This window comes from Dermacentor albipictus, chromosome 1 (assembly GCF_038994185.2).
Source record: "Dermacentor albipictus isolate Rhodes 1998 colony chromosome 1, USDA_Dalb.pri_finalv2, whole genome shotgun sequence".
NCBI lineage: Eukaryota > Metazoa > Arthropoda > Arachnida > Ixodida > Ixodidae > Dermacentor > Dermacentor albipictus.
The window spans coordinates 454,691,963-454,715,410 of record NC_091821.1 but is presented as its reverse complement, the minus strand read 5'-3'; the positions used below and the strand labels follow the sequence as shown (position 1 = coordinate 454,715,410).

At 46.7% G+C, this 23,448-nt stretch overlaps 1 protein-coding gene and 1 long non-coding RNA gene across 12 annotated transcripts in view; one reads left to right on the top strand and one right to left on the bottom strand.

Annotated features, from left to right (window-relative positions):
- Window positions 1–742: 742 nt before the first annotated feature.
- LOC139059312 (uncharacterized) lies at window positions 743–4,240 on the top strand. 4 transcript variants are annotated; one of them, XR_011514077.1, is made up of 9 exons: window positions 743–1,405; window positions 1,481–1,547; window positions 1,636–1,696; window positions 1,965–2,106; window positions 2,175–2,317; window positions 2,452–2,690; window positions 3,381–3,511; window positions 3,597–3,758; window positions 3,824–4,240. It is a non-coding gene; the product is annotated as an uncharacterized lncRNA (long non-coding RNA). The 4 variants fall into 4 exon arrangements; XR_011514073.1 differs by having other exon boundaries at window positions 2,175–2,362; XR_011514075.1 differs by having other exon boundaries at window positions 2,175–2,362; window positions 3,594–3,758.
- A 3,583-nt stretch (window positions 4,241–7,823) lies between these two features.
- LOC139054779 (alpha-(1,3)-fucosyltransferase C-like) overlaps window positions 7,824–23,448 on the bottom strand; it is a 46,450-nt gene continuing 30,825 nt past the window's right edge. For 4 of the 8 annotated variants that reach the window (XM_070532381.1, XM_070532377.1, XM_070532383.1 and 1 more), the window contains 4 exons: window positions 18,559–18,807; window positions 15,505–15,874; window positions 13,614–13,652; window positions 7,824–9,717 (listed from right to left, as the gene is read on the bottom strand). In XM_070532381.1, the coding sequence (XP_070388482.1) occupies window positions 9,036–9,717; window positions 13,614–13,652; window positions 15,505–15,874; window positions 18,559–18,807 (1,340 nt within the window). In that variant the 3' untranslated portion in view covers window positions 7,824–9,035. The remainder of the gene's footprint in view (window positions 9,718–13,613; window positions 13,653–15,504; window positions 15,875–18,558; window positions 18,808–23,448) is intronic. The other 4 variants (XM_070532378.1, XM_070532384.1, XM_070532382.1 and 1 more) reach the window with 3 other exon arrangements.

Here is a 23,448-nt window from a genome sequence, read left to right as displayed (position 1 = left end):
GCCCATTTCCGACAAAAGAAAAGTAACGAGATATCTGTATCCTGCACAGTATCGCGATATAATCCATAGATCGTAAACGCATTTCACTACTGAGGTACAAATATATTTTTCAAATGTATATCTATACTGAAGTACGGATACTCAAATGTATCTCTAAGATATACTATCGCGATACCTTGTATCGCGATACTGCCCAGCTCTACCTGCTACAGGTCACTTTTAAAAATCCTGTATGGTCTAAGAAACGCCTTGTATGTTTATACGCATGTATTTCGGCAATTTCATTTCAGTTGCTATCGGGTCAGACTGGGTCCCACATTTGTGTTAGCACATGCTGGCGCTTTCCTGAAAAAGTACGTTTTCTTTTAATATACTCGGTCACAAATGGAGCTCTTTCTCGTCTTTCCTTCAATACATTTGCTGACTTGTCTACCATAATAAGGCCAAATATCCGCATTTTGAGAATGTGAACTCCTGTAATTCTTGAAGTATGATAGTTTGTCTTCCTCATTTTCTCGTCTCTGGTAGTGTTTTGGTGATAACTGACTGAGCACTCAAAATAAAGCATTGAAAATACTTAAAGAAAATAAAAATAAATTCTGGCGTTTTACACGCATTTTACGATGATTATGAGGCACGCCGCAGTGGAGCGCTCCAGATTAATTTTGGCCACCTGTGGTTCTTTGATGTGCATATAAATTGAAGAATACGCGAGCGTTCTCGCACTTCGCCCCTATCTAAATGTGGCTGCCCCTGCCGGCGTCGAATCAGTGACATCGAGCTTAGCGCAGTGTCGTAGCCACTGGGCTACCACGTCGCGTGGTGATATGGAAGAAATCGCCACCCAAGTAATCTGTACATAGAGTTAACCAGCGAAGCTTAAACGTACGGCGCCGGTGTTTATCACTGGGTTAAATGCCATCTGCAACGAAATTTCACTTTGGCTAAGTTGACTACAAATGCCCAGCGTATGTTCTCAAAGTAATTTTGGCGAGGCCGCAGAGCTAGTAATTGTCCAATTTGGTTATTAGCAGTCATTTAATAACGCGTGCACCTGGCGGGAAATCGGTAGCGATGCGGATGTGGCGAATGTTGAAGAACCGTACGCAAATGCGGCTAGGCTGCCAATCGCATTGCTCGCTCATGGTTTGCGAGTGGACGGACGTCTCTCTGGGCGCGTGTTGTCCCTGTTGTGCAAGTGATTTGGGCTGCTGCAAAAATGCCGACGCGTTGCGTGGCCGTCGGGTGCTCGAACGCGACGCCTGGAACTAGCTTGCACACATTTCCGGGGAACCAAGTAGTGCGAAAGCTGTGGATGCTTGCAACGAGGCGCGAGAACTTGCAGCCGACGAGAACTAGCGGGCATTGTTCGGCAGACTTCAAGAACGACCACTTCGTGTGCGACGTAAGTTTGGCTGCGGGAGTGCCGTGCAAATTGAAGTGGGGTGCTCAAGCCTAACTCGGTGCCTTCTGCCTTCAGCTACAATGGCTACAATCACAGCAGCGAGCAGTCTTCGTGAGAGGCAGCGAAGCGCCGACGAGCCGAGGTATTCCTTTTCTCCTTTGTAAACTGGATCTTCAGGAAAATATGGGTCATTGATTTGTTGTGCTCATTTTGTCCTTTGTAATTTCTAGATTGTGAACAGCGCTCTGGCAGACCCGCCTTCGACTACGCTTACTGGCACTGCAATTGAGTGTGAGCAAGAAAAAGAAAAAAAAAGCTTTCGCGATGTCGAAACAGTCATCGCAGTCTCGGTAGATGAGCGTAAGCAAACATGGCTATGCGGACGTGCCGCAGTGTTTCCATGCGCGAAGTGAGATTCGCGAGCTCATGGGAAGCTAGTTGTTCACTATTCTTTTAATTTTAACTAAGACAGAATTGCAGACGTTCTTTATAACATTGAAGATGCATTTTTGCTGGAGTTCATTTTCCCTGTATTTCTTGTTTGTAACCGTTCTTCCAGATGATACGGTTGCCTCTGCTTGCTGCCCGACGTGTGGTCACAAAAAGAAAGCATAAGGCGTCGTCAAAATACGTGCCAGCGGTTTTAGCGAAGGCCTGTGTACAAAAGGCTACACTGACAACAGTTCTACGCAGAACCAGTGGTAAGATTTAAAAATCACTTTTTTTAACTGTAGTATTGCATACTCACATTACTTTTTTTTCTTCTCAGGTATGCAGACAAATGAGTGCAGCTTTCAACCAGGGCTTGTCCACAGTTTCACAACTATCATGAACTGAGCACCACACTATGACTTGGCCTCAACTTGCCCAGAGCGCGAAAACAGAAATCATAGCGGTGATTAAAGTTTCAATGTGAGCATAATTGACATGCAAGATGAAAGTTTTGCACTGTGACAGGCAAGCATGGACGTTGAAATATTTTTTTTTCAGATGCATCTGTGCTCTTGGGCATGCCCATCTAAACCAACACAATTCTTTTCTTGCAGCGATCGAGTGCCTGCAAGCAAGGATGCGATTTCAGAGATGAAATGCACTGTCTTTGAAAGTTGCCTCATGCATTTCTTTGAACGCTGCAGGACTTGTCAGGCTACAAGCAGTGTGCAAAAAACAACAGATGGAGGCCTTCTGCGTGTCACAGCAACGTGTCCATTACAGCACATATGGTCACGGGAAAGCGAGCCATCACTAAATAGAAAAGCTAGTGGCAACATCCTTGCGATTGCTGGTTTGTTCATTTCTCATGACATATAGAAAGGGAAAGAAGAGACGACCAGTTAGTTGTATTTCTGAACTACCTGAAAAATTTACCGAATATAAAGAAATTAGATGCCACCAGGTCAAATTTCCTCAATGCCACCTTTTTCTTTTGCAGTTTTTTGTGCTAGGTAATTATTATTTTTTTACTAAGGCAACTTCAACCATGGGTACAACTTTCTTTACCTGGTGTTAACAGCGAAAAATGTAGACGATAGACGAGATATCTCGTCTACATTTTGCGCTATTAACACCAGGATGGAAATCTCGTCTCTCGTCTACCTCTTGCGCTGTTAACACCAGGATGGAAAAGCAACAAGCCCAAGCTGCTATTCTAACTTTCTTTAGTGGCATTGCATTACATGTGATGAAAAGCTGCTCCTTATAGTGCTTCCTGTGTGAAGAGGTTTAAGGGTATGAAAGCATCACTTGTGCCGAAGCATGTAATCTTTTACGACTTATGTATAACTGAGTGCAATATCAAGATACCAGAATTGCCATAAATATGATCAATTACCCTTTATACTTAGCTGTTCCATTTGTATCTGTGCAAAAATTTTCTTTTTATTTTGCTGATAAACGTTTCCTCAGTCACAGAAGTTGTGATTTTCATACAATATACATGTGCCTTCTTATTTTGTACCCTATAACATATATGTAGGTGCGATTCTCTTCACGGGTTCAAAGACGAAAAAAGCACTGCGCCTTCTATCAAACATTGGTGTGGCTGTTCCGAAGCTTCGCCTTTACTTTGTCATTCAGGCTGCTCTATTCTTTCTATTTATGCACAAGGTAAGAAAATTTACCAACTATCAAAAGGCACACATTTACTGTTAAGATTACATACTGGTTCTTTTATGTTTTCAACTGAAAGCAGCTTTGGACAGAATAGAGGCGCCTAAAATGTGAAGTCTCCGGACAGCCTATCAGTCTGGCCGGAGATGGCAGATGCGACTCACCGGGGTTCAGCGCCAAATATCTGACGTACACATCGACAGACACTAATCCTGACGTCATCTTGCATAGAGAGCTTGTACAGGTACAGTTTTTGAGCTTTATAGCAGTATATTGCAATCTAATGTTAATTGATGTATATCTACACAGGTCACTGAAGTTGGCAACAGTGTGCGCATGGAACACGAAGGTCTTGAGAGGTTGAGAGTTTCTACTCCGAATGAATTGCTGTATCAGCAACATTTTGACTGGCGGGCACAGCTCCATCTGAGCCTTTTTGAAAAAGTGCTACCCAGATGTTGATCTCTCTGACGAGACAGCTGTGCTTGCTTCACCATTTACCGCCCGCAATGTCTTGCTTGTTCGATCGGCCTTAGTCGACGTGAGCAATGTAAAATTATGCCTGTATGTTTAGTAAGCGCTGTGTTATAGAAACTTCACCTGAGTAATATGAAAAGATCAAGAAAAATGTGTCATACTACAGTCTACAATATGTGAATAATTACTTTGCAAGTTTGCCATCTTCACGTGATTAGTGCAATAAAGATACGATGTTGTTACTCTTAATAGCATTTTTCCTTTCTACTTTCTTTGGATTCTGTCTCCCAAGGCTCCAAAAACCAACACTGTAGCCCTTCTGCCATCATGCAGCCATTTGTCATCCGTTCCTTTGTGCGCAATAAATTTTATCTAGATGCTCGTCCATATTGAATCTTTTTCCACTTGAAGATTTCCTTCTACGAAGCAGTTGGTAAGTCCGGGGTATGAATAAATCGTAAAAATGACCTTTGCATCAAATGTGCGCACGATAACGTTTGAATTGCGTTTGAATCTACGTATCGGCACTGCATATACCGAAAACGTGTAGCTGCTGCGAACGGCGGTTAGTGATAAATGACGCTCTGTTAACGGTCCCTGACATAACTGCAGGCACGATAGTTCTCTTGGCAACGATCACTAATCGGCTGGTTTCGGCAGCCAAAATGCGCTCACATAATTGTCCATCTTACGTATGTGACGCTTTCTTTAAACACCCTTTAAAACATTCCTTGTCTTCCGGTCTCGGTGAAAAAAATGGCTGTGGCTTAGCTAAGGTTAAGCCCAGGATGCGAAGCATACTAGCCTTTATTTTAACGCGACAGCGTTAAGGAGCTCGTGTCGCAGAAAAGCCGGTGTCGTCGGCGTCGGCTCAGGCGTGCGGCGCTTGCTCAGGCGCACATTTCGTTGTCGCGCCGAACGCTGCGTTGCTCGACGCTCACCGCGTCCGATGCGGGGCGCGTAGTCGCTGCGCCGTAGCAAAGACACCTAGAAACAGTCTCTGTAGCACGCCGCAACCTTCGCTTCTCATTCCAACGAGCAGCTCTGTCTCCAGGAGGCATCCCACCTCGTGAGTGTCTAGCAGATGCAAGCGCAGCTGCTTATATACCGCCGCGACGCCGCGAGTGACGGCGCGAGTTGGAGCCTCGTTTCTCCTCTGTCGTGACGTCACGGTGACACGTGGTATTGAAGGCGACACCGCCGCGCCTGAGGAGCTGCGTTGAGCTCTCGTAATATGCTTCGCATAAAACTTCATATGCATGCTGGAAAACATTGCACCACTTCTTGTTGCAAGGTACAACAAGTTCGCACGCGAACTATCGAGCTGTTAGAGCCACGGGCATAGTCATGATCTTATTTCTGGGATCAAACGGGGTCCTCCTTTGTTTGTACGTTCATGCATGTGTTTGTATTTGCGTGTACATACTAACAAAATTTTGGGGGGTTGGAAGCCTGCCCCATTCCGGCTACGTCAATGGCTCGAGCGTAGCCTACAATAAAAAATGGCTGTGGCTTAGCTAAGGTTAAGCCCAGGATGCGAAGCATACTAGCCTTTATTTTAGTTGTTGAACCACTGTTTAGCCTGGTGAACTGCTGTTGCTTGGCTATATTTGGTTCGGCTAGAAGAAGAAACAACTCATGCGTTATTCTGCTTCGCCTTCAAGAGTGGAACGCGACAGCGTTCCCGTTGACCCGCCAAGGGGTGTAAGACAATGGGCTACAGGGCAGCGACTACGCGCAAAGCTACGCGCCCTGCATTGGACGCGGTGAGCGTCGAGCAACGAAGCGTTCGGCGCGGCAACGAAATGTGCGCCTGAGCAAGCGACGCACGCCTGAGCCTTAGAAACAGCTCGTTTCTAAGGCAACACCGCATTCACTAGAGGCGCTTTTGTACCGCTTTGAAGCATCGTACTCGTGGCTCAGTGGTAGCGTCTCCGTCTCACACACCGGAGACCCTGGTTCGATTCCCAGCCAGCCCATCTTGCAAGAGTTGAGCCAAAGCCACCTAGAAAATCAGTCTCTGTAGCACGCCGCAACCTTCGCTTCTCATTCCAACGAGCAGCTCTGTCTCCAGGAGGCATCTCACCTCGTGAGTGTCTAGCAGAGGCAAGCGCAGCTGCTTACATACCGCCGCGACGCCCCGAGCGACGGCGCGAGTTGGAGCCCCGTTTCTCCTCTGTCGTGACGTCACGGTGTCACGTGGTATTGAAGGCGACACCGCCGCGCCTGAAGAGCTGGGTTGAGCTCTCGTAATATGCTTCGCATAAAAGCGCCACCTTGCTCAGCGCTTTCGGACAATTGGCGGATTTAACACGGGACCAGCAGGTAAAAAAGCAAATCCACGCGCGGCATTTGTCTCCTGCGTGCGCGAGGAGTGACTTCACTGTAGAGTTGGAACATACTGGCGGACCTATGCGCAACCCTGCTCCCTGCGGGAACATATACCGGGACACTATCTTCAGAGCGGTTGTCTCGCCCTCTTTTGACTAGTTTCGGTATCAGCCTGGGTGCGTGACGCCTAACGACATTCGATCAACGACATCTCGGGACCCTAAAGTTCTTCGCATCTAACAGCCGCCATGATCCGCTAATGAAGCAAGGAGATGCGCTGAATGATGTCACATGTGGTATACGCCCTAAGCTGTAGTAAAGTCTACAGGGTGTTCCTGCTAACTTTTACAACAGTCTAAAAATATGCGAATGCCACGTACCTGGACAGAACCGCGGTAATGTCGTATGCCGTTGCGTGGAGATACTCAAATTATTTTTCGTTCCCCCTATTAGATAATTATTCGTAATTAACCAATGAACTTATAAAATATTATATTTGAATAAAAGCGTCAATGACAAAATTGTAGAGCGACATGCAAAACTCGCTACGCAGCTTTCTGACATCAATGCGTGCTACATAAAAGTTTTTTTCATAGCGTGAAAGAGGCCCGCGAATATACGCAGTGCCTCGAGCGGGCAGTCGCGCTGCAATTTTGCGTTCATTCGCGGGCTTCTTTCGCGCTCGGAAAAACACTCTTATGTAGCAGGTATTCAGCAACAGAAAGCTGTAGCGGGAGTTTTTCGTGTCGCTCTGCAATTTTTCCCATTGACACTTTGACACTGATATTTAACCACAAGTATGAAACTTGTGGTTAAATATCAGCACGGAAATAATAGTTCATTAGTGTGTTTGTCCAAGGTTGCCTTCATGGCATACTGGAATATGCCCGTCCTTTGTCATGGCAAAGCAAGCGAAATCTTGTTAAACATCCTTGAATCCTATATTACATGATAACTTTCGGCATAATGCATTTGTTCAACACCTTTTTTTTTTAAGTAACAAAATGCGTACTGGATGTTGCAGCAGAAGCACAGTAGTTGTTTAGCTCAGCCATTGATTCCAATTTAGCAGACTAGAGTGTTCTGTTTATGCCAAGTCGTGTTCACTGACGCTTTGGAGGTTAATACGTAAGAGCGGCGAAACTTTTGCTCTTGGTATTTTACGCACTGAGGTGTACAGCTACAATTTTTTAGTTGCTACTAGTATTACAATTTATTATAACATTTGCCGGTGGGAGAGAGCTGCAGGCGAACTATGCTTTCCTTGCACGCAGATTAACGTACCTTGTGCGCTCCCATTTTAGCGTATACGCCGTCACGTGACAACCTTGACAGAAGTCATTTTCTGCAACAAGGGGTAATTTCACCAACTATTGCCGTGGTCGTCATGTAGGCCACCATTGTTTGGCGGTCGACAAATGACAATCTGAAGAAGGGTCGTTCTTGCCATTGTAAAGATGTCCCCTTGACTGCCAAGAGGTGCTTGCATGCATCCCTGAGGTAGTCGCATGGACTGCTCCTTTATTAGAAACACATACTTCTCAATACTTGTTGCAGGAGGCCGTCTGCGAGGAAGTCCCCGGTACTGTCGGTCTAAGAGAGTCTGTGTACAGTGTGACGAGCAGATACACCGCAACGTGAGTCAGTTGCGACTCTTTCTTAGGAGCGTGCTGTGAGGTTTACTTGCGTTTTTCAATGCATTCATAATACTGAAATATAGTGCAACACTGCTTTATTTTTCGGCATACCGGCTCCCTCAGACATATTCAATTCCGCTACTAGTCCTGTATTGTGATTTCTTGTGAACATGGGTTTTAATGGAGTGCATCTGTGACCTAAAATATTGTCTACCGCTTGCTGCTGACGAACATAGCCACGAGTAAGCAGTAGCTTAAAAAAATAACCATGAACAATTCTTCCTACAGTATGTGCGAATACGGGTGAGAGGCGAGCTGCCAAGAGTGACCTGGCGCGCTCTAAAATCAAAATACGAGAAAGAGTGTCGTCACCTATTTAACGTTCTAAATCCTTTCCCTGCTGACCGAGATTTGCAGCTTCACCCCGACATGAGTCGTTGGCGTTCATGTGCTCAACATGGCTCACGGTCGGGTCCTATGGGCACTTTCCATCGGGTAGGGATATATTTTCTGTCGCAGACACTGCCAATGCACCGTTCAACGCGGGCAGCTCAACTGTTCAGCGGAAGTGAAGCCATCAGTGGTCAAGAGTACTCAGTTGGTCTCCCTCCAACGTAGTGGCGAAGCAGAAGACTACTTAGCTTCCATGATCTGAAAAGATCCACCGTGTTCAGCAATAGTGGCGGACACAAATCTCGACAATTTCAACAACATTGCAGCAACTTTCCTGGCAAATTTCAGCGCCCGAACATTTGATCACCATTGGGTGTCCATTTCTTACCGTCACACATACTGTTGCAATGTCCTTTCTCCGGGATCTAACGTTGTGCCTGCGTGTCTTATTGCCGGCAAACTATATACATTAGAAACAACCACACGCAGGGAGACCTTGGTTGTTTTCAGCGGCGGAGGAGGCGGGAAGATGACCGTCATACGATCACTAACTAAATATGTACTGTCTTGGAAGTACCATGCATGCAATCGTCCAAAGAAAAACTCTGCTCCCGCATTGCACATTAGTTGGATAAGCGGGGATCGCGATAGTAACTTACACCGTACCCTTTCTAAACCATCGATCAGTACTCGAACTTCTGAGTGCCGCGGTTCCAGGCACGACAGTACGAAGTTGTGTTCCACCAGTGGTAGATGTCCGGCACCACCGAAGTCTTCTTGAAGTCTTTGCTGTGCAGCTTCCGGCATAGCGCGCAAAAGGTGTAGCCTCTCCAGGGATTCACGCTGTACTTGCCCTTCCACTGGAAGTAACTCTTGTACAGGTTGTAGTCCTCGGCCACTTTTTTAAGACGGCGAGCCAAGTGCATCGGTGAATCGAAGCTAAGGGCGTCGATGAACGATCCCGGAGGCGCAGCGTGAGTGTAGTTTGCTCCGCCATACACGACAGGGACGATGTCGTACTCTAGCAGCTTGAACAGCTTCTCAGTGACGTAGTCCTTGCAGATGCAATTCTCGAAGGACAGGTAGAAGAAGTAGTTTTTGGCGAACATCTTGTAGCAAGCGGTCTCGTTTATCCGAGGGCACTGCTTTTCTCCGCAGTATCCGTACACGTCTACGTCGAGGTATTTCCGTAGCTCTTGCACGTAGTCCTCGCGCTTTCCGGACGTATTGCAGCTGCTGACGGCCCAGGCGGCCATCTTGTACTTTAGCTCCCAGATGCGTTTGAGGGATTTCTTGGAGTACAGCTTTAGAGCTGGCTTTTGGCCTCTGATCGTGCCGTAGGTGTCCAGGATGTCCGAATCGAGCCTGCATATGAGACGAGAAAACAGTTGCTTTTGAGTGGTATTAAGCATCTGTACATACCGGATACTGTTTAAACGAGAGATGTAAAGCAGTGTGGACCACACATCTGCGTCAACGCTTATTGCGCACATTGCATACGCGTCTTGGTTCCAAGTCACGTTTTTCTGAAGCTAGTGAGCAACACATAAATGAATTTGCTACAACTGCTCGCCATTATATGTGATCAGTAGTGTCAAACGCAATAGGCCTCTGAGCAGCCGATGGCATAAATTAGCGACTAAATGAATGCGTTCACTGCATCGGGGGTCACCGGTGGGTCATCACCTGAATTACTGATATGCGGCAGTCAAATTACGCGTATTCATCTGCTTGCGGCTACGATAACGTTACTGCACCTAAATGAAGTTACAAATAGCCCGGACATTACGAGCTGAGGTTAAATGGTGTGACCCGCCGGTGACTCACAATGCACTCAATGAAACCGTTTGCATTTTGTGTACGGCCTGACCTAGCGTGACCCACGAACGAAAAGCTCCTAAGCTGATTTTCCATCTATGATATTAAAGTACGACTATTATAACTATCTTTTTTCCGTTGTACGAAAGATGGCGCTGTTGAAAGAAAGATGAGTTGCATAAATATTTCAAGTTGTGTTGGGCATAGAATTTCGCTGCAGCTCTGAGAATAGCTGGTGGTTCAATGTACGCTGATTTCGTGCTGCAATAAGATATATTCACGTGTCCAATGGATACAGAAAGCTTTCCTGGCGCATAAGGAGTTATACAATTTGGAGGGCAACTGACTCTTCGCTGTTCGGTATTCGTTCGGAATGCGGTGAGAAAAGACGCGGAAGGCCTACCTATACGCTGGAAAAACTGAGAGGTCGGCAAGCAAGACCGGCTTCTATACGTACTGCACTGGCTGCTATGCGTCCATGAAAACCTCCCGCCGTGGTTGCTCAGTGGCTATCGTGTTGGGCTACTGAGCACGAGGTCGCGGGATCGAATCCCGGCCAGGGCGGTCGCATTCCGATGGGGGCGAAATGCGAAAACGCCCGTGTACTTAGATTTAGGTGCACGTTAAAGAACCCCAGGTGGTCGAAATTTCCGGAGTCCTCCACTACGGCGTCCCTCATAATCAGAAAGTGGTTTTGGTACATGAGACCGTATAATTGAATTTTTTTCCGTGAAAACCAGCAGTAGCCCAAATGATGCGAGGGTGAAAGCGAGAAAAGTGACTAGATTCTGTGGAGAATGCTGTGGCAAGTTGTTCATGTCTTCGTCATGCTTCATTGGTGCAAAAAAAAATTAACCTGTCAAGTAAACGAACCTATTCAAAAGATAAACTATTTAGAATCTTAGAACAAACTTGCAGACATCCTATAAAGGTGTCGAGCTTTAATTACATTTATTTTCATCTAAATAATAAATAAACAAAACATCTTACAAAAAAAAACTGGCCTCGTCTGTTTTCCTATTCCTATAGCACTTTGCGGTTGCCGGAAGAACTGCGCGACAAAAGCGAAAAATAGCTTAACGTCATACAAATGAAGGCGCCAAACGCCAGCAGCAACAATGGCATTGCCATCTTTTAGCTAGCCGAGAAACATGCTGACCAACGTTACCCACCAGTGGCTCACGCCGCACCCACGGCATATTACGCGCGATCTACAGGTGAGTCACGCAACGTGTAAATAGTGACCTGAAAAAATTCTGGCACCGTGAATATGTTTTAGGCAGAACCAAGATAATTAGGATTGAAGCACTCACAGCATTCTAACAAAGGCTTTCAAAATGGGTGTTAACCAAAAATAAGGTATCAATCAACCCATCCGAGAGCATGTCCAAGCTGGCACAGAAGGGAAAGACAGGCCACTAGGTCAAGACGACGCGCCTCTTTGTCTCCACGAGCTGACACTAAAAAATAGAAGAAACCGAAGATCAAGACGACGTCACCCTTTTGCCCGATCTGACACCAAGGATGGGCAAAGGGAAAGACAGGCTCCGGAAGAAGACAGCGACGACCATAGGACCGCCAGCGGTTATTTGAGGCCGTGCTGGCCCGCGTGTTAATAAGAACCGCTCGAGACTCAGATGGGTCACATCCATGTACCAATGAAGTGAATACAATATTTTCTACTTTTTTTCATCATCACAATGCCCAACTTCGTCGTCGTTTCCTGATTCCTGTGCTGAAGACCCACCTCACCCGGTCGAGATCGTATAAATTCTGCCATCCTGCGCTGCGTGTTGTTATAAGTGACTGTGGGCGGCAATTCACCGCCGACGTCGTTGAAGGTCTGCTGCGTCTTTGCAGTTCTATTCAACGCCATACCACCCACAGAGAAATGGCTTCACCGAACTCAAGAATCACACGCTTACCAACATGTAGTCACTGTACGTCTGGGCTGATCACATGAATTGGGATAATGTGGTGACTTTCATCACGTACGCATAAAGTACATACAGGCACGAAGTAAACCGGGTATGCGCCTTTCTGTCTGTTGTACGCTCACAGTCCCGAAACGTTCTTGTACACAACTTACCATTCACACGGAATGAAGACACATCCATTGCGCCGACATTATGTCGTGCCGAAGAAGCGCGTCGGCTTGCTCGCCGAAGAACACTCTTCCCAAGTTTCAACCAAGGCACGCGATGACGCCCGGCATATGCCTGTCACTTTCGTTGCAGGCGATCACCTGTGGACACCTCTACGGAAACACTCCCTACAACAGCGCGAACGCACCTCATCCGCGGTCTCTTACCTGAACATCCCCCACCCTGCCGATAATGTGGCAAACACCCGAACACATCCCATATCCTCTGGTCCTGTGGACCACCCTAGCTCCTCTGCCTTCCCCTACAAATCTTTTCCCTAAACCCCTTGCCGGGTGGCTAACAGAAACAGCCAGCGCCGACGACCAACGGTACTTGCGGCGTTTATCAGTGCTGCACTGAAGAATGCCGCAAGCGAGGCTCTGGACTGAAGGCCTTTCCAACACACCACGCAAAATGAAAATAAAGCTTTTCTCTCTCTCTCTCTCTCTCTCTCTATGTAATAAATGCTTGTATCGCAAGTTTATCTCAATGTATAGCGGAATATTCGTGACACTCAACCGATTAAGTGACTACAACTACGTTATGGCAAAGCTGATCTCCAATAATCGCTGCTTGCGGAAGACACTAGTGGTCCACGTCAGCCGCCTGAAGCTCTACCACCAAAGGGTTCCGGCACCAAGCACTACCAATGATGTGGTTTCCTAACTCGCTCGGCGAGCTTCGTCTGCGCCAGAGGCAGATGTTACACTGTGGAGCCGAAGAAGAAGAAGAAATGCCTGACTGCCTGCGATTTCTGCGTGCTCCCTGGAACATCTTGCAAATAAACGCTTTTTAGAAGATATTTTGTGATTTCTCAATTTCGCATACGAAGACTCTGCTCTATGTGATGCTGCAGTCTCACGATTTGTAAATAAAGCATCTCCGCAGTATGCTAATGCTTGAAACTTTGTTTATGTGTGGATTGCGTACATGAGGAGGACCTAGAAAAAAAACTGCATAAGCACTTTCACGACCTCATCGGCTTCTATTCAAAGGCCGTGGTCGGCCACATATTGCAATAGCAATATAAAATCATGGTAAAAACAAACAGACAAACAAACCAACAAAACCACCACTTCGTCACATTTTGCTTCACAAACAAAGAAACACGCACATCAAAAAAGGAAAGCTATCTGCATCGTCATACTTGCACAAGTAAGGAACTTTAAGACGTACGTGTACTGCAAATGGTTCTGAAATTGATCCTACAGAAGTAGAGCTAATGACTGCAAACACGCGAATATTTCGAAAATGCGTAATGTTTTGGACATGAGGGAGTGATGGGGCTTCTTTACTTACTCGTGGAGACGTATGCTTGGCGGCACGTCTAGAATGCTCCTGCAGATCGGTACGATGAAAGGTGAAGTGATATGCGCAGTTCGCAGCATCAATACAGATCATGCGATATAGAGACACCTCAAGAAAGCATAACATTCGATTAGGCTCAATAATACCAATCCCTATAAGTGTATAACTCATTTCCATTTACAACTGTCTTAAGAAGCTAGTTTCAAGATCGCATTGAAAACAGTATGGCTCATTTATGGTAAACTCAGTTTGGCACCTCGCATACCACATTAATCGGCCTTAAAAGCGGCCATGGACTTCTTACTAAAGAGAAATCGCTATTTTCTTTACCCAAATTGCCACAGTCGGCGACATGTATTCTAAATGGTAACAGAAAGTTAGACATCTGTTTATCATATCGGAAAGTTTCCACACAGCGGCGGACTGACCGTGGACTGGCCGTGGTTTGGTATAAATCGCGGCAACATCGTCCATTCTACGACAGCTAATCAAATTATGAACCTCGAAGTTGTGAGTTATCGCGGACCGCTCGTTCGCACGTGAGCCGCCCTTTTGGTTACGAAAAGATAGGGGCAGAAGTCGTCTCATGATGACTGTCGACAGTAATGCGTTAGCATTCAATCGGTGTACCGACAGAGCGAATTGCCACCTACGAAACGAGTTACTCATAAGGTGTGTACTGCACTGAAACTCCTCTTTCGCACTTTTCTACGAACACTCGGCCCCGTGTAGCGCCGCCGCCCCAAATCATGCGCGTGGCGTCGGAAATGCGTGAAGCGCTGGTGCGCGCGAATGCTGAGAAACGCTTCGTGCGGCAACCGGGCTCATCTGTTGCGCTTTCAGGACACGCCACGCCATCTGGCGGCACTGCCGAGAAGTCCGCGCGTGGCCTCTGAGATGAGAAGAGTGGCTCGCCTGTGCTTGCGAACGCTGGGAATTGTTCCCTCGCTTGCCACACACTCACTGGCAGATACTCGGTAACCCAAGCCGGCGCGAGGTTCATTGGAGATTGGCACATACCCAGTGCATTCATCGCGCTGCTCGCTAGAGTGTTCGCGTGAAAGACGTTCATTAACGAACTTCCCAAACACAGCGCATCTGTGGCGAAGCCTGCTAAAGTGACAGGTTGCGGTCCTTGAGAAACCCTTGTGACAGGGTGTTTATCCCCCTAAGCGTCGAACAACCTTAAGCGATCTTTTTCATCATTACAGAGCGGCACAGTCGTGGTGGCACATACGCAGTTACCCAAGTTGGGATAAAAGAGGTTCATTGAATACCAGCACAGACCGAGTGGCACTTAACCAATGCGCCAAGTCGGCTTTCCCGATCTTTCAAATAGCGGCACCCAGTCTCGCACATACAGTATCCCATGTCAGCGTGACAAGTTTCCTTGAAGAGCAGCACGTATGTACACATTGCAACATCTTATAGTGACCCAGGTTGGTCCGACGGTTGGTTTCTAACCGTGTTACCTCAGCACAAAGGCCCGATACGCTACCCAGGTAGGCAGGCACACGGTTCAAACATATAGATAAAAGCATAGATAGATAACCCCCAGAAAGTCCATGAAGTACCCTACACTCTTAAGAAAAATTACACCCTTTTGCCACACAACAATAATCGTCATCTGTCTCGTCCGCATTTCCTTTCTTTAACGCACCGAACCCGGTACTTCCCAGTAACGAACGGCATGCGCGTTATCAGCATGCCGTAGCATACCCGACCGGAAAGTAAAGGGCGCGGCGTTTCAAGAAAGAAACCGCAAGCAAGGCAGATGACGATTATTGTTGTGTGGCAGATACAGACCCCAAAGGATGTACTTTTGCCTGAGAGTGTAAGTATGCTAACACAATAAAAAGGGTACTCTTACAACGGCACCCACCTGTAAGTCATGGTCCAGTTGATAGTATAGGTGAGATTTTTGAGCGAGGCCACCGGACAGTGCCACGGAGGTTCGAGGGACCAGTAGACCCACTTCTGGAAAGGGGCCCGCTTTTCGGGCAAGCGTTTGGGCTCTAGGTCGTGGCCGTAGAAGACAACGGCGTCACTGATATTCAGCGTGCTTCGGTCGTTGGCGAGAATGCAGTGATCGGAACACCACTTGTACTCGAGTTCGGCCACTCCCTTCTCCGTGAGACCCGCAAACCAGGCACCGTAAATGGTCGTCCAGAAGAGGATTCTCGGCAGATCTGGCTGCCCATCGGGCCTCTTGCGGCGGTAGAAGGGCGTCCAGGCATTTCTTGGTAGACTTTCTGTGGAAAGGAACGATCCTTACTTTTTCTATGGGAGCGTGGGAAGGTAACATCACTTCGAGTGATAGACGTTGGAGCTCAGTATACATCACGTGCACCTAACATTCAAATTTTTTAAAGCGCTACCTTCTTTACTTATTTGCGGAAGCGCTAAACGACGGAATGATGAAAAACAACACAAAGTCGCAGACTAACAACCATTTTTTTATTTGAAGGAACCGATATAATAAAAAAAAGCAGCCTCCATTACAACCTGTGAAAGTGGATATACAGTGACGCCGGTGCGGGCGTTAGACAAGTACCAACCACCACCGCGACTTAGCTTAGACGACGTCACACAAGTGCCACCACCACAAGCGACGTAGGTCACGCACGCACATGTGTGAAAGTGCAGCATACATCCTCATTCTGCTAGGCCGTCCGCCAAGCACAAATGCCTTATTCAACTAATGTTCAAAAGCAGATTGCGCCTGAAAATGTGTGAAGTACGACCTATACACAAACTGCAGACATGACAGATTCAGATTGTAATGCGAATACATGAGAATACATATTTCTGTTACGCGGGAACTGAAACACAGCCCTTTTCCAGCTGCTGCTGGAGATCCTTCCTCATTCTTTCGGGCCCTGAATCCTGACACAAGTGCGTTATTGAACTAATGGAATTTCTTAAAGTAAAATGTGTAGGAAAATTCGTAAAGTACGACTTACATACAACCTACAGATATGATAGCATTGGATTGTAAATCGGATATACGAGAAAAGGTCATTCTGTTAAGCGGGAACTGAAACACAAGGCTCTTTTCTAGCTGGCGTATTTTGGGTGAGAACACCACGTAAACTCCCGACCAACTAGAGGCTAACACCTTCACTGTAAGAACGACGCGCAAATAGTTAAAATTAGTTCACTTTGATGGCAGATGTTCAACGCACAGAGCAACCCGATTGAGCATGACTGTGCGATCGGGTTGCTCGATGCGTTGACCATTGCCCGTCTCAGTGAAAGAATTTTAACAATTTGCTCACCGATTTTTAGTATATATGTTCCTTTAAATAAAATCTTGCTGTTAGCATGAGTTTCTGTGTTGTTTTTCCTTGTCTCGTCGTTTAGCACTCCTCTAAATAAGTTTAAAAGTACCAACATCGGCCATTTTCGGCAGGGTGGTGACGGGTGCGGTATAAGTCTGTTGCCACACTTTTGGTTCAATGTTGCCAAACTGCCTGCCAAGTCCCGCGAGCAAAAAAAAAAAAAAATTAACGCCAAGTGTCGCTAAGGCAATGACGCGGTTTTCGAGGTGCACAGAGTTTCCAGCCAGAAGTATAACAACTGCTCTCTCCCACTCCCGCTAATACCATAAGGTTGCTACATAAGCCGCGTGATTTGATAGGAATAGGGTTCATTCGTTGCGCGTGCTGTTCTCCGATGATACGACGCGCTTTTTTTTTCCTGCACGCGATGTCATGGCCATGTATACGGTACGATGATTTTGACGCGAAACAGAAACACGGGGTGTCGCAGAACACTGAGGGTGCTTTCTTTCGCTGCGTGTGACGGCTGCAACGACACTGAGCGTTTGCTTTGCATCGCGTCTGCAAATTGCAAGGCGTTTTCTATGCATGGCTACTCGCGATGGCTGCAACATGACGAAGCGGTTGGCTTGCCTATGACCTGTCGGGAATCTCTCGTGGTTTCCGCGACACGCGTTTAGACTATTTTCTGACAAGCGTAGCATAACTCTCGGAGGACACTTATGCGCCGCGCACGCTATGGCTGTATGGCCATCGCGCGTAGCGAGCGGAAACCGCCCCGTGTGTTCTGCAACGTGTTTCTGTTTCAGATGCGTCAAAACTTCCATCCAGTACGTATCAACCATGCGCATGCAGCGAAAAAAAATACGCAGGAACTCCGCCGGAGTTCTCTAAGTATGCATAAGCATACCCCTCAATTTTATGTTCGCTTACCCCAAATTTTATATGGGCCCATCCCCAAATTGAAGTTGGCCCACCGCAAAGATTTAGTTTGCCCATCCCTAAATTTTTAGTGGGCCCGCCCCCAAATTTCAGTTGGCCTCTCCTACTGTAGGCTTCCACGTACATTTTCTATAGACCATATTTCCCTAAAAACGGTATTGCACTTTGATTTAGGGACACGTTAAGAGAACAGCATGGTGTCGAAATAATACTCCGTTACTACGGCGTGCCTCATAATACGAATGTGGTTTTGGCACGTACAGCCCCATAGTCCAATCCAAGTTTAGAAGTTCTGCCACAATGCGATGTGCCGCGTGAGTCCATGACAATGCTCAACCCTCTAAGAGGTTATGGCATATGGCACACAACAATTCCTCGAGCAAGCAAACCTTGTGTGTTTTGTGTACTAGAAGACAAAGAGCAGTGGTGCACGCAAGGTAAGTCTAACATCAACTCACCACTCTCGTGTAGGACTGAACGTTGAAGAAATCAAGCATTCACCGTCAACATAATCAGTAATTATCGTCAATCAAAGCGAAAGCACAGAAAGCTCCGCTTACATCGATTCCCACAGTGCTTGGGATCTGCATATTTTTTTCTGCTGTGTTTCCTTCGGAGTCCCTGGTTCCTTTGGGTAGTTCTGTGTGACTGTTCATGGAATACTCAGCATAAAAGAAAAGTGAGTTTAGATGCACCGAGAGCTACATACGTACTTGTTGTCGTCGTAGTCGTCGTAGTAGTCGTGGTGGTTGTCGAAACTTCGGGCTCGCTGCTAAGCTTCTCTGGAAATTCTTGCTTGGGGGAGGGTTGAGGTACCGTCGTTGACTTGTGGCGCTTCCTGCCATTGAAGACCCACAGCGAGTAGCACATTACCAACATCGTCCCTGTTACAGCAATGGTGGTTCGTAGCCGTGGGTGCCACATTGTTTCCAGTGGGGAGTCGATACCGCGAAGCAATGCTGCTACAAAAGAAAGAACAAACACACTGTCCGAACTCTGCGTCGGAATTGAAACGGTGCGAAGCTTGTTTGAGTTAACGAAGTAGAAACCGGAGCCCATGACACTCGCCCGGTTTCGTCGCATGTAGCTGTACTGTTCTCTGTGTCATGAGGCCGAAAGCCATTATGGGACTTGTCGAGACAAGCATGTTGACGAGAAGTGTGTGGGTAAAACGAAGCAGGACACATGACCCTCCTTCCCTTTTGGAAATCGCTGGATGTGATCCCACATTTTTTTCAAGAGTAATTTTAGGACATGAAAGTTGGTGCCTGTAGTGTCAACTTGAAAAGTAGCGATAAAGGCAAGATGTGGCAAGTATGGCAAGATAACGGTTCCCCTCCATCTAAACAAGTGAAGCAACGGCCATCGAAAGCAGATAACGACGAGAACGGTGTGGTTCGCATATATATTTTTATGCTAGCGGCTTGTTGCTTCATATATATCTGCCCGAAAGCGAAACAATACACATAAACATCTACATTGCCGTGCTAAAATGTTTGTGCCAAGATATTTGGCGGTGCCTTCCTGATTTGTCGTGACCGGAACTGAGATTGATGCTCCGTGACAATGCGAGTCCCTGCCCCTCTTTATCAACCCTAGAATATCTAGCAAAACACTATGTCCCCGTTCTACCATTCCCGCGATATTCATCCGACCTGTTCTCGGGATATTTCTTTTTGTTTGTCCACGTGATATAATCGATAAAAGGGAAACGTAATGAAAAAATGGCACCATTTGAGACCATACTGTGACTAACATACTCAGGAGCATTCTGAACGAAGCGTTCCCTGCTTGCTTCCATGACTTCTGGAAACAATGTCCGCTGTGCGTAGAAACATGAGGGGACGATTTTGACAGAATCAAGAGCCATCAGTCCGCATGTTCAGTAAGACATTTCTTTAGAAATCTGTCCCGGGACATTTATCAGAAAGGATGGATTTTTTGCAACATCAATAAAAATCGTTTTTCGTAAGGAAGCAGGGACTTGTTCAGCATAAAAAAGAAACACTTGTCTTAGTTATTTTTTTCCGGATGAAGAGTTCCAATATGTGCGACAAGCCGCCCTTCTGAAAGAAGAAATGGTTGATGTTTAGTCTTTTCATCATGACATGTCAGAATTGCGGAGTGGCAATTGCGCAGTAGGAATAATCCCGCAATCATTGCACATTTTCAAACCCTTCGATTGGAATGGGATCGCAATGACTTAAGCAGAAGTGCGCATGGAATGGGAATGGAATCGCAGCCTGAAATTCCGTTTGGTGAGCAATTACTCAGATCGGGATACGATTTCTCTCTGGAAGATGCCCGCCATCTTTCACTAGTGTTCCCCCTTTTTACTGATGCAGTTCGATGTGATCTCTCGGGCAATTCGCGTAACAATGAGGTCGTTTTCGATAACACATTTCTAGCTGATAGTACGCGTTCATGTAAAGGCCGATCCACACGACGGACCAAGTCCGCGGGCCGCTCGGTCACGTGATGCGACGTCAAGGCCCGGCGCAGAGCACATCCACACGGCGGACCGCATAGCAGACAGCAGAGCAGACCAACCAGCTACACTCTCGGCCAGAGTGTTATCATTGTTATCATTCCGGCTCGAGCCCCACAAAGCCGGGAACTGCTCAACGAGGTATACGAAATGAAAAAACCTACACGTCACTCCAAGAGGACACGGTGTTTAAAAAATATGTCTGCTGCACGCACGTGTAGACGGAACGGCGGACATGAAACTACTGACTTGACTGGCTTTTGCTGAGCCGAAAACTAGATTGGATTTGGCTGACGACACTCTGTTGCCGGACAACATTCGTTGGCTAAGCCAAAATCGCTGCGGTTTGCATGCGGTCCGCCACCAAAACGACAGCGGGAAAAGCCTCGGCGATTTGTTGGACCGCGAGGGCCGCGGTCTTGCACGGGCCAAGGGCGGTACGCAGGAACTGGTGACGTCCTCTCACGTGATGCGCGGACCGCGGTCTAAAACAGCAATTTGGTCCGTCGTGTGGATCGGCCTTTACCGCTCGGCTCTGCCATCGCCGCGCTGGTAGTTTTAGGGCGAGCCCTCGTCTGCTTGCGCAGTTTTCTCTATTCGTCTGCGGCGCGTTTGGCTACGCTTTATTCACGACATCAGTGTACTGAAACAATCCGCGGCGATGAGACAAGCTTTTTGATTCCTGAGTTACATGAAGGGAATGATTCTACGCTTGCTGCCACTCGACCAAATGGGTCGCTATCAAATAACAGCTTCAAGTGCGCCCATTTGGGCGAGTTGGCCCTGGTTCATAACGATGGTGCTAGCGTAGGGCACGAAAGTAGGAAAGGAAGGACACAGACGAGTAAAGAGCGCTATGCGACGAAATGACACTCGCGGAATATATATATATATATATATATATATATATATATATATATATATATATATATATATATATATATATATATATATTTATGAAGCGGCGTGGATAAAGTATGCGCGTAAAAGGAAGCAACTAATAGTTATTCGTTCAAAGTGCGTTTGCTTGCGTCTTCTTGCGAAATACGTAAGAAGCGTTGCGCACACCAGCCTTGATGCCATTTCCGTGGTAGCGTCTGAGCACACTGACGTTGCAAAATCTCACCAGGTAGTTGAGCAGGCCCCTTAGGCGGCACAGTTTCGTGCAAAAGTTACTATGAGGAGCTTGAGCGCTATAGCACATATACAGGGTGTTCCAGCTAGCTTTACCCAAAGTTTAAAAATGTGTCGATGCACTCTGAGACGACGCGACCAAATACATGTTGCGGACTATTGTATGGAGTAAGCCACGCTGTTTTTCTGCATTCTGCTTAACTGCTCAAGATTGAGTAACCAACTTCAGAAGCAACGAAGCTATGCAAAAAGTTTCACTGAGATAGTTGTGGAGCATTTAGCAAAGCGTGCGATTTAACACCTTCCAACTTTCTATTAGGCATTAGTGTTTTCCGCCTACTGCAGATGCCCGTGAAATGGAAAAAAATAAGAAGAAACACGTGACATGTTCAATTGCGCGCCGTGATTTCAGCACTGCCAAACGATACGCGTACAAACGAACATAGCATTTAGCCGGGTGTGCTGCCGTTGCGGTAGCTTATCGCCCTCATGAACCGCCGCGAAGGAAGCCCGTCGGTGGCGTAAATCGCACACCCAAAGCCTGCGTCACCGCCATGGCGCTTTTTAACGCGACATCGTTAAGGAGCTGGTGTCGCAGAAAAGCCGGTGCCGTCGGCGTTGGTCGTGAGCGATAAATGCCGGGAGGCACTTCATAAATAAAAAAAAACAACTTGCAAGGTAGCCTGGGTTGGAATCGAACCAAGGTCTCAGGAATGTGAGCCGGAGACGCTACCACTCAGCAACAAGTTCTTTTTTTTTTCTTTCATGGTATTCATTATAGCTGCATTCAACCAGACGTTCACCAGTTCTGCATAGTCAGAGAATGAAGGGCACAATGAAAGTCACACACAGAAAAGGAAGCGTTCATACTGTGAGTAGAAACGTTCGTGTCACTTTAGAACGGTGGCAAGGATAAGCACCTCACCAAAATAGGGTACCAGTCCGGTTGTACACCAAGTATCATAAACCTGCTTTAGGTGTAGTGTCTTTTGGATGAAATTTGCCCTTGTAGGTACAACCATTTCGGCGTTTCGGTCCATCATTCGCGTGTTCCACGAACTGTGCATTCCCATGACAAAAAACATATCGAAAGGTGCACTATTATCAGAGGTTGGCAGCAGGTATCGCCCAGTATGAGCGTTAATCTCAAAGTCTTTCTTTAAAGTCCGTTGGAGGACATACCAAAATAGGATGGCATCGGTGCAGCTAATAAAACAATGTTCAATTGTCTCTGGTACATCACAAAGGCGACAGAGACAAAGATACCCTTTTTTGTAGCCATGTTTTAACCGGTATGGTTTCACTATGAATTTTATAGAAGAATGTTTTGCAGCAAGGGGATAAATACATTTTGCGAACTCGCCTTAGCACATCGTGGCCTGGCAATTTAATGTATATTGATCGGTAAAGTGGAGGCGGAAATAGCATGGATAGTAAGTCTTTGTACAACGTTTTGCGCGACACAGCATACAAGTATTCAGTGGAAAACCGAACTGTCAGGAAACGAACCACCAAGTAAACTTCTTGCATGAACCCCCACAAGCATAAGCGCGAAGAAACACTTGAAGAAACAACTAAATCAGGTAACGCATTAACAAGTGTGACTTGCAGGTATGAACGAATTACAGGATGGGAAGTATCGCGAAAAAAGAAGAAACGAGACACTACCTGCCGCACATAAAGATGTACTAAGCCCAGCCCACCTTCACTAACAGGCCTAAAAATATTGTCTCGCCTCATGGGCTCAAAAGTTGAAGACCATACGAAGGTTGCAAAGATACGGTGAAAGCGTTGGATGTATAGCCTAGCACAATGGATAACTTGCAATACATAAAAAATTTTTGTTGCCAAGAACTTATTGCAGGCTTCGGCTTTCCCAAAAATAGAAAGTCGTTGTGGAACGAATGTCTGGGCGTAACTTTGCAGTACCGAAACCTGTTCTTTCCAATAGTGTGCGCTTAATATATATGCGTCTAGCGGC